This window comes from Eubalaena glacialis, chromosome 2 (genome assembly GCF_028564815.1).
Source record: "Eubalaena glacialis isolate mEubGla1 chromosome 2, mEubGla1.1.hap2.+ XY, whole genome shotgun sequence".
Classification (NCBI taxonomy): Eukaryota; Metazoa; Chordata; class Mammalia; order Artiodactyla; family Balaenidae; genus Eubalaena; species Eubalaena glacialis.
The window spans coordinates 68,779,382-68,789,828 of NC_083717.1; the positions used below are offsets into that span (position 1 = coordinate 68,779,382).

The following is a 10,447-nucleotide window of genomic DNA, read 5'->3' on the forward strand; positions in this document are numbered from 1 at the left end:
TTCCTATTTTCTCATAACTAGATTATATATATTTAAATAAAACCTTCTTTTAAAAATCTATCTTCATTTCCCTCTTATTCTTATAATGAAAACACAATGCTTTTCATTTCTGATACCTTCCCCTCATTCCTCAGATAATATAATAGACAATATTGACACAAATATATAATGCTGACTTCATTCACTGCCAGATTCAGTAAATGAAGAAGAGTTGGGGCTATAGGAGATAAATCCTTATTCAAACCTGTAGCAAAGAGAATTAGAAAACTACCCAAGTAAATTGGTTAAAATGTCATTTGTTTATTCATTTGACTTCACTATAAATCTGTTCTTTGAAACAAAACATTCAATTGCCCTGCAAGAAGATTAGAAGTCCAAGCCTTTTCCTTGTACAGACAAAAAAGCAAAACATGAACATTTAATCAACATCCACTGATAAACATTCCAAAGAGCCATTTGTGTAAAAGTATTTACTGTACCTAAGATGTCACACAGCCTCCCCAGCTGCATGTTCTGCTGCGTGTTGAAGTCGTCAATATTTTGTCGCACAGGCTGGGAATATCCTAAAAGGCAAACCAGATGTCAAAACCCAGAAAGAGCAAGTCAACATGGCAAAATGGCACACTAGGATTTCACAGTGTCATGGTCCACATTTCCAGGAAAGAATTGTCTCTGAAGCATCTCGCAGAAACAATCCAACTCCTAAGAATGAGGTCCTTGCTTCTCAGTGGATTAAGCATTAATTCTGGAAGATGTGCTGAGCAGCATATTCTGCAACAGAGAGGTTCATATTTTTCAATATCAGCAAAGCTTCTGGGAATCAGGATTATAGAAACATGGGAAAAGTTTCAGAAATTTTAACATGAATGTTCAAAAGAGCACATAAGAAAGTTATGCTCAGGTTTAAAAACTATATTGGCTTTTTGTTTTTTGCCTTCTATTTTTTTATTTTTATTTTTTTAACATCTTTATTGGAGTATAATTGCTTTACATTGTGGTGTTAGTTGCTGCTGTATAACAAAGTGAATCAGCTATACGTATACTTATATCCCCATATCCCCTCCCTCTTACGTCTCCCTCCCACCCTCCCTATCCCACCCCTCTAGGTGGTCACAAAGCAGAGCTGGTCTCCCTGTGCTATTCGGCTACTTCCCACTAGCTATCTATTTTGCATTTGGTAGTGTATATATGTCCATGCCACTCTCTCACTTCGTCCCAGCTTACCCTTCCCCCTCCCCGTGTCCTCAAGTCCATTCTCTACGTCTGCGTCTTTATTCCTGTCCTGCCCCTAGGTTCTTCAGAACCTTTTTTTTTTTTTTAGATTCCATATATATGTGTTAGCATACAGTATTTGTTTTTCTCTTTCTGACTTACTTCACTCTGTATGACAGACTCTAGGTTCATCCACCTCACTACAAATAACTCAATTTTGTTTCTTTTTATGGCTAATATTCCATTGTATATATGTGCCACATCTTCTTTATCCATTCATCTGTCGATGGACACTTAGGTTGCTTCCATATCCTGGCTATTGTAAATAGTGCTGCAATGAACACTGTGGTACATGACTCCTTTTGAATTATGGTTTTCTCAGGGTATATGCCCAGTAGTGGGATTGCTGGGTCGTATGGTAGTTCTATTTTTAGTTTTTTAAGGAACCTCCATACTGTTCTCCACAGTGGCTGTATCAATTTACATTCCCACCAAGAATGTGCAGGAGGGTTCCCTTTTCTCCACACCCTCTCCAGCATTTATTGTTTGTAGATTTTTGATGATGGCCATTCTGACTGGTGTGAGGTGATACCTCATTGTAGTTTTGATTTGCATTTCTCTAATGATTAGTGATGTTGAGCATCCTTTCATGTGTTTGCTGGCAATCTGTATATCTTCTTTGGAGAAATGTCTATTTAGGTCTTCTGTCCGTTTTTGGATTGGGTTGTTTGTGTTTTTGATATTGAGCTACATGAGCTGCTTATATATTTTGGAGATTAATCCTTTGTCAGTTGCTTCATTTGCAAATATTTTCTCCCATTCTGAGGGTTGTCCTATGCTTCTTATGTGGCATTTTGAAGATGTGTCCTGGAATCACTCTCAACTGACACACAGATTTCAGATAAAACTCTTGCTGTTGTGAATATGTATTTAAGTAATTCTAAATACTAAAGAAATATGCTTCTGTTCACACAGTCAAAAGACCTTTTAACCTTAAAGGACAATAAAGGTTAATGCAGTTACTTTGTCAGTGCTAATGAAAGCCCCACTGTTTTCCTTCATGTCCATTGGAACACCAGAAGGAAAACACACATGGATTTACTACTGTCCCCAAATCTTCCACAATGACAACAGCAGCGACAACACTTTCTGCTATTGCAGGGGTTAAAATAAAAAATGAACGTGGACCAAAACATGAACTTAAAAGGCATGCATACTCACAAGCAGTATAATTGCTTATATGAAATTCAGCAACTGTAGGTGTAACTTTTAAAAAAATAAAATTGCTTTTCACATTTTGAATAGATGCTTCAATGCCTCCTTGTGGTTAGTGAGCCCAAACACATGTTTCAAGTTAAACTGCTATAGATAAAGTGATTTTAAATACTACATCTTCGAGATGTGACACAGATTTCCTTTTCAGCATAAGGAAAACTATAGCAATTCAGGCAACAGGGCTTCAGATCAAATGAACTCTGATAATTGGCTCTTTGCTTTGATGTTAGTGTTTAAACACTAGACAATGTCTGGAAATTAAATGAGTTTATAATTCATCTGAAAGTCTCCCTCTTGCTTTATGCAGATGAACTTAAGAACTAAAAAGGCAGAAGGATACGTGGGCTGTTTGAATTATTTTTGAAAAATTATTAATTTCTAAAATAATTTTGGGACCTCGTCCACATATGAAAGTTAATATAGATAGCTATAAACAATGCCATCTTGATGTGTGGTTGCAATATTGTAACTCTTGGGATTTTGCCTATGTATAATTCTATCTATACTCAGATAAGTGTTTAGGAAGATGTATTGTGAATAACTTATATATCAAGATATAAGAAGGCAGGAAAATGCCTAGAGAATAAAGTATGATTAAGAAAAGTGCATTAATCATTCTGTGAACGCATTCTATGAACACATTTCCTTTCAGAAGTAAAGATAAAAGGCAGTGTGAGATGGCTCATTAAAATGATATCCAATTTAAAATATAAAGGATGTCTGATCACTCTGTTGCCACATATGCAGCATGTGAGTGAGTAAGTCCGTGTTTCAATCAATTACTCGAGGTCAGTTTTCCAACAAATTACTTAGTACCTCTATTACCCTGATCAAGGATGCATATAAATCCACCTGCCAATGCAGGGGACATGGGTTTGAGCCCTGGTCCAGGAAGATCCCACATGCTGTGGAGCAACTAAGCCCGTGTGCCACAACTACTGAGCCTGCGCTCTAGAGCCCATGAGCCACAACTACTGCACCCGTGAGCCACAACTACTGAGCCCGCGTGCCACACCTACTGAAGTCCGTGAGCCTAGAGCCCGTGCTCCGCAACAAGAGAAGCCACCGCAATGAGAAGCCCGCGCACTGCAATGAAGAGGAGCCCCCACTCACCGCAACTAGAGAAAGCCCACGCGCAGCAACGAAGACCCAATTATGATTATGCAGGATTATGATAAAACTGGTTACTCAGTTAACCCTACAAGTACACCCATTTTAAAGAACTGTATGTTAATCTCAGGACATTGTTATAGAGGATCATATGAAGCAACAAATAGAAAAACATTTTGTAAACTGTAAAGTGCTGTGTAAACAGAAGATATTTTAATGTCACAAGCTATGTGCACTTCCAAAGCTTGTAACAGCAACAGCAAATTCTGTCACAAGCAACAGATCCTTCCACATGAGCAAGATACAATGCAAGGCACACTGCTATCAGCAGAGCAGAAGTTAGGAGTCAGTTTTTTTTTTTTTTTTTTTTTTAAATTTTATTTATTTATTTATTTATGGCTGTGTTGGGTCTTCATTTCTGTGCGAGGGCTTTCTCCAGTTGCGGCAAGTGGGGGCCACTCTTCATCGCGGTGCGCGGGCCTCTCACTATCGCGTCCTCTCTTGTTGCAGAGCACAGGCTCCAGACGCGCAGGCTCAGTAGTTATGGCTCACAGGCCCAGCCGCTCCGCGGCATGTGGGATCTTCCCGGACCAGGGCTCGAACCCGTGTCCCCTGCATTGGCAGGCAGATTCTCAACCACTGCGCCACCAGGGAAGCCCGGAGTCAGTTTTTTTAAAAGTCAGATTTATTCTTATGTTTTGTACATCCACAAAATACATGTGTTGATTCCTGGGTGAAAGACCTCATTGATGCTGGCAGCATATATTAAATACAACAGTGACTTAACCAGGAAACTGTCAAGAAGGATGTTGTGGCCTTGGGGAGTTCAGCAGACATGCCCAGTGGAATATAATACACTTTGGAATATAATTTGGAAGATAATCTACAAAGACATGGATATATCAAAGGTGAGACTAAAAACACCAGAGGAGTTTTGAGAAACCATCTACTTCAACCTTGTCCTGTGATAGATAAGGAAATTCAGGGCAAGTGCCTTATTTCTTGTCCAAGATAACATAAACCTACAAATTATTATGTAGTTCAACTACTACATCTTTAGCTCTTGTGACAAATACAGTTACGTCAAGCAAGAGAGAAGACGACTCTCCAAGAGTGAGCAGAGAACTCCGGAAGGGACAGAGGGCCTTTGCCTCTTTTCCCACTTCTATTGTTTTAAATTAATTTTTATTGGAATATAGTTGATTTCTTTTCCCACTTTCATTTTCAACTGTTGTGTCAGACAGAGTAGTGGCCATCCAAAGATGTCCACGTTCTAATCCCCAGAAACTGTGAATATGCTAAGTTACATGGCAAAGGGGAAATAAAGTTGCAGATGGAACTAAGGTTGCTAATCAGCTGACCTTAAAATAAGGAGGTTCTCATGGATTATTGGGCTGGACGCAGTGTCATCACAAAAGTCCTTAAAAGTGGGAGAGGGAGGCAGAAGAGTAGAGAGTTACAGCAGATGTGACTGCAGAAGACAGGCACAGAGATGCCACATTGCTGCCTTTAAAGATGGAGGAAGGGGGCCCCGGGCTTTCCCTGTTCATTCCTTTGTGGGTGGCTTCTAGAAGCTGGAAAGAGTGAGAAAACAGATTCTCCCCTAGAGCCTCCAGGAAGGAATGCAGCCCTGCCCACACCTTGATTTTAGCCCGTTTCGTACTTCTGAACTACAAAATTATTGCTGTAAGGTAACAAATGTGTATTGTTTTAAGCCACTAAGCTTGTGGTATCTGGTCAGAGGGCAATAGAAAACTATTATGACTGTCTACCTTCCCTTACTCCCAGTAAGTACCACCCCCCAGACATTCTACTCCTCTTTCACCTGTAATTGAAAGATGGGGGATGGGGGACTGAGATCCATAATCAGAGTTCAGAATAAGCACTCAATAAATATTGTTCTTTTACTATTTCTTTCCTAACCTCAGCTGAGCGTGACTTAAATTCTCAAAAGGAACCTCACTGAAATGTAGAGAAATTATTATTATTACGTGCGCAAATTATTTGAGCTATCAAAGTACTGTTCTTCTAGCTTATGGAGTTGATTGTCCCTAATCACCATCAGGTGTGCCTGACCACCCTTTTCTAAGAAGGTTCTCAGTCTCCCCTCACTGTCATTCTCTGGTACCCTCTCTTCACCACACTTTTCTCATTTTGTCATTACAGGTTTCTTTGCTGGCTTGTTTACTTGTTTGTTGTACATTTCTCCTCCCCACTGCATCACTCTGGCTCCTGTAGCCAGACTGTAAGCTCCACTGGAGCAGGAACACTGTGATATTGCCAGGCAAATGAGTCAATGAAATGTGCCTGAAGAGCCTACTCAAAGAATCTGTCTTTTAAATTCTTAGCCCTTTCTCTCATGTGTTTTCATCATTCTCTCCTCTCCTTTCAACACTCATGAAATTGGGTTCTCTGATCTGGAGAACTTCTGGGGAATTCAAAGAATGGTAAGTGGGATTTGTAGCTTTTTCTAGGTCCTCATCAGCATAGACTAAAACAGCACTGGCATAAAGGGGCACTTTCTCTTATCACTATACAGAAGAATGCAGCTTCTTTCCTTATGCCACCTTCATCACCTGCAAAATATTCATAGTTTGATAGAGTGTTCCATCTTTCCTCAAAATATTATTGCCTGGGACTTCCATGGTGGCACAGTGGTTAAGAATCTGCCTGCCAATGCAGGGGACACGGGTTCCAGCCCTGGTCAGGGAAGATCCCACATGCCACGGAGCAACTAAGCCTGTGCGCCACAACTACTGAGCCTGCGCGCTAGAGCCTGCAAGCCGCAACTACTGAGCCCACGTGCCACAACTACTGAAGCCTGTGCGCCTAGAGCCCGTGCTCCGCAACAAGAGAAGCCACCACAATGAGAAGCCCGCTCACTGCAACAAAGAGTAGCCCCCACTCGCCACAACTAGAAAAAGCCTGTGCGCAGCAACGAAGACCCAATGCAGCCAAAAATAAATAAATAAATAAATAAATAAATTTAAAACATATTATTGCCTCTGCTTCACACTGAAGAAGGGTACCTGGTGCAGTCTCTCTGAAGTTATCCAACTACCATACTTTTGGTCTTCTATTGAACCAAGGATGCTCATTAATGGTTACTGGCTACCATTTCTCCATCCTCATTTCTGCCTTCATCTCCTTTCCCATCCCTATCCCCACTCCCACACAAACTCTTATCAGATGATGCTAATTGCCTCTTTGCAACCCAGTAAACTAGTCCTGCTAGGATTGGCTTTTCCTTCACAGCAACTGCAGAAACCTAAGAACATGAGCAAGGCCATGCTCAGTGACCATGCCTCCTTGGGACTGTGGGTGCTTCTGTGACAGGCCCCTGCCGTTGCAGTAAAATCAAGTGTTCTTGAACCCTGCTTATTACTCTGTGGTTGACTCCTAGTTTATTTTGTCTCCAAGTCCTATTCCTTACAATGGTACCTAAGGCAGAGAAGGGGTTAATAACAGATTTCCAGTTACCACATAGATGTCATTCATCCGATCACCCTGGCCTGAGATGGTAGTCATCCATGCCTCAGTCTGATGGACTGGAGCAGTGGTTCTTAACCTTTTCCCCATTTGGAAACGTGTGATGGGTAATGTTCAAATGCATCACACACTCCTAGGGGCATACACAGGGTTACAATAGCAGTAGCGGTAACTCCATCCCTTTCTCTTCCACTCAAGAAAGCATACTGGATGCAAGCTGAGCAAGAGTGACACTATTATAGAAATAATCTTGAATTGCTCCAATTCATAAAAAGTTAACCATTAGCTAACCTTTGGACTCTAATAGTAAAAATTTAGGGAACATGTGAACATACTTCACAAACGATTGCACATCAGCATACTGCAGTCATCTAGAGAAATGTGATCTAGACATTACGGTTTTAATTACTTGTGCAAGTGTGAAAGCACAAGATACTGAGATAGGAAATAAGATACAGCAAGAGAGAGGCCTATCTGGGTTATTTATATAGTCCATCCAGTGCCAATTTGATGAAAATAAAACAGAGTTGTTTTTGGGGGGCTTCTGAGAAAAATTAGAGAAATTTGTGATGAGGACATAGAAAACACAGGACTTACTCAAATCTTTGTTGAGTTTTGAAAACATTCTCAAACCAAACTGTCCAAATGGATTCTGTGTCATTCTGAAAGTCTTTCCTTCAGAAGAGTGAAGACTTTCTCTTGTTCAAACTTTTTGTCTGCGACTGGCACAGCATTGCATGCAACTAAAGCCAGTGATTCTCAAAGAGTGGTTGGGGGACCCTCCAGGGGACTGGGGGCCTGGAAGGTCAAAACTCTTTTCAGAATAATACTAAGATGACATTTCCCCTTTTCAGTGTTATCTTCCCACAAAATACAAAAAGTTTATTGATTTCAGATTCCATATTGCAACTAACTCCTAAAGATTATCCTTGTTGAGTTTTGGTATAAAATCAAAGAAGAATATACACAGTTATCTGAAAAGGCTGTAAAATATATAAAGTATACCTCCCTTTTCCAAATACTTATCTGTATGAGGCGAGGTTTTCTTCATATGCTTCAACCAAAATAACATACTGCAACAGATTGGATGCAGAAATAGATAGGAGAACCCAACTAACTTCTATTAGGAGATTTGTAAACTTGTCAACCAGTGCCAATCTTCTCACCAATTTTTTTTGTTTTGGAAAAGAAACTTTTTTAAAAATAAAAATATGTTTTTTAGATTAACATTGGTAATGTGCTTACTATTGTTATTTTAAAATAAATTCAATATTTTTAAAGTTTCTCAGTTTTAGTTTCTAATGTGGTAAATATAGACAGATACAACCCATGTAAACCAACGCTCTTTAGGGTCTTCAATTGTCATTACAAGTGTAAATTTGAGGACCACTGAACACAAATTTTAATATTTTTTATGAGAATGAAGGAGATGAAAAAGATTATATTTTATCTTAGTATAAGCAATACTTTTTTTGGATCATATCCTAATATTAATCATTTCATCAAAAGCCCAGGAGCTGGTGTCATTTGACACCCAGTTCAGTGCTGTTTCCATATTTCATGGTACAACATCAGATAGCTCAAGCTCAACTGGGTAATTTAATATTACAGGGTCTTGGGGCCAACCCTGATCTAACCAGTGAATGAGCATTGATTTGAATTACTTGGATGAATGCAACACGGATGAACAGAAATATGTTTTCATTTTAATTTGGGCTATAAAGAAATTTGAAAGTTTTAAATGTACTTTGTTCCTGATCCCCAAAGATCTGGATTTTCTGGAACTGCTGTCTGGGAGATCTTGGCAATACATCTGTTTCAAAGGTCTAATGTGGCAATATCATAACTAAAGTGAGGATTCCATCCTACTTGCCAAAATACATGTTGAAGACTGCAAAGATTTGACTGAAAGTCCTGATTTCCCAGCCCTGAGGTGGAAGCAACAGAATCTATTGCGTCTTTGAGTTGTCAACTCAAAATGGGAAAGTAGAAAGGGGTCAGTGTGCTTGGAGGCACAGTAAAAATGTGATTCCAGATAGAACCCTCTGGACTCTGGTCCTCCACCCTGCCCCTGTTCACAAATGGAGGCGAGCACAGTTCTTACCCTCGGTGAAAGGGAGTGGGGTTATGAAGGAATTGTCTCATGAGCATTTGGGGTATGGCAGTTGTGCATAAAAGTTAGTTTTTCTATCTTTTAGGCTTTTATGACAATACAGAGCAACAGAAAAACATTTTCATGAACCTTGTAATAACAGGATCCACAATTTTATGGAATGGAGTATCTTGGAGACCACAAACTGTGTTAACCCCAAGGATAATTTGCTGAAATAATGCACAGTTGGGAAAAAAAAGAGGCTGAACTATATACATTCCTTTTTGCTATTAAATCAATTGGCAATGAAATAAAAGACCACATAGAGAAAAGAGGAAATCCCACCTCAATACATTCTCTATTTGTATTTTAAAGGAGGAAGAGAAGTGAGAGAGGAAAGTCATCACTGGGAGTTTAATTGGCTGGCAGCAGCCCCATATACCTGCTCACGGCACCAGAGCCCCATACTCGGCACATCTCATTTAATGTCAATATATTTTAAAATGCCACTGAGTTTAAGTGTAGTAGCAAATGATGCTTTGTAATAGAGAAGCACAGGGGTTAAATTAAAAGTGGAGGAAGTAACTTGGCCAAAGAAACTGGAAGCAGAATTAGTTTGTAGGTTTTATTTAGACCTCTGATTTTTCTAGGGGAATTGGGATTCTTTGTTGCAGTTCTTTCTTGATTTGACTGATAGATTTTGCTTAAAATAGACCCTACTATTCTATTCCTGCTATGAACCATGGTAGATTTTTTTTGGTTATAATTATATTTCATTAATAAAAATGATAAAAATATGCAATTATACAATTAAGAGATCTATATAACCTGGAAAGGATGACTTTCTTTTTATCATCTTATAAAATTACAAGGCCAATCTGTTTCTTTGGACAATTAATCAACAACATCCTACCTCTCCTGTTGGTTAAAAATGGCTAAAACTTTTTGTTACATCTGAGAATACTTCTCAAAATATGTAACAGCCAATCATGTTTCGTAATTCCTCCTTTCAAAGAGGTGGTTACTCTGCAATGTATAATTGTCTTCATGTTCGTATCATCAAGCCATAGATTTTTTTAAATTAATTAATTAATTAATTTATGTATTTATGGCTGTGTTGGGTCTTCGTTTCTGTGCGAGGGCTTTCTCTAGTTGTGGCAAGTGGCGGCCACTCTTCATCGTGGTGCGCGGGCCTCTCACTATTGCAGCCTCTCTTGTTGTGGAGCACAGGCTCCAGACGCGCAGGCTCAGTAGTTGTGGCTCACGGGC

The 10,447-nt window shown here is 39.5% G+C and overlaps 1 protein-coding gene across 7 annotated transcripts in view; it reads right to left on the reverse strand.

Annotated features, from left to right (window-relative positions):
• IQCH (IQ motif containing H) overlaps window positions 1-10,447 on the reverse strand; it is a 207,022-nt gene that overhangs the window by 83,753 nt on the left and 112,822 nt on the right. For all 7 annotated transcript variants that reach the window (XM_061181981.1, XM_061181984.1, XM_061181983.1 and 4 more), the window contains one exon: window positions 480-563. In XM_061181981.1, coding sequence (XP_061037964.1) covers window positions 480-563 — 84 coding nt within the window. The remainder of the gene's footprint in view (window positions 1-479; window positions 564-10,447) is intronic.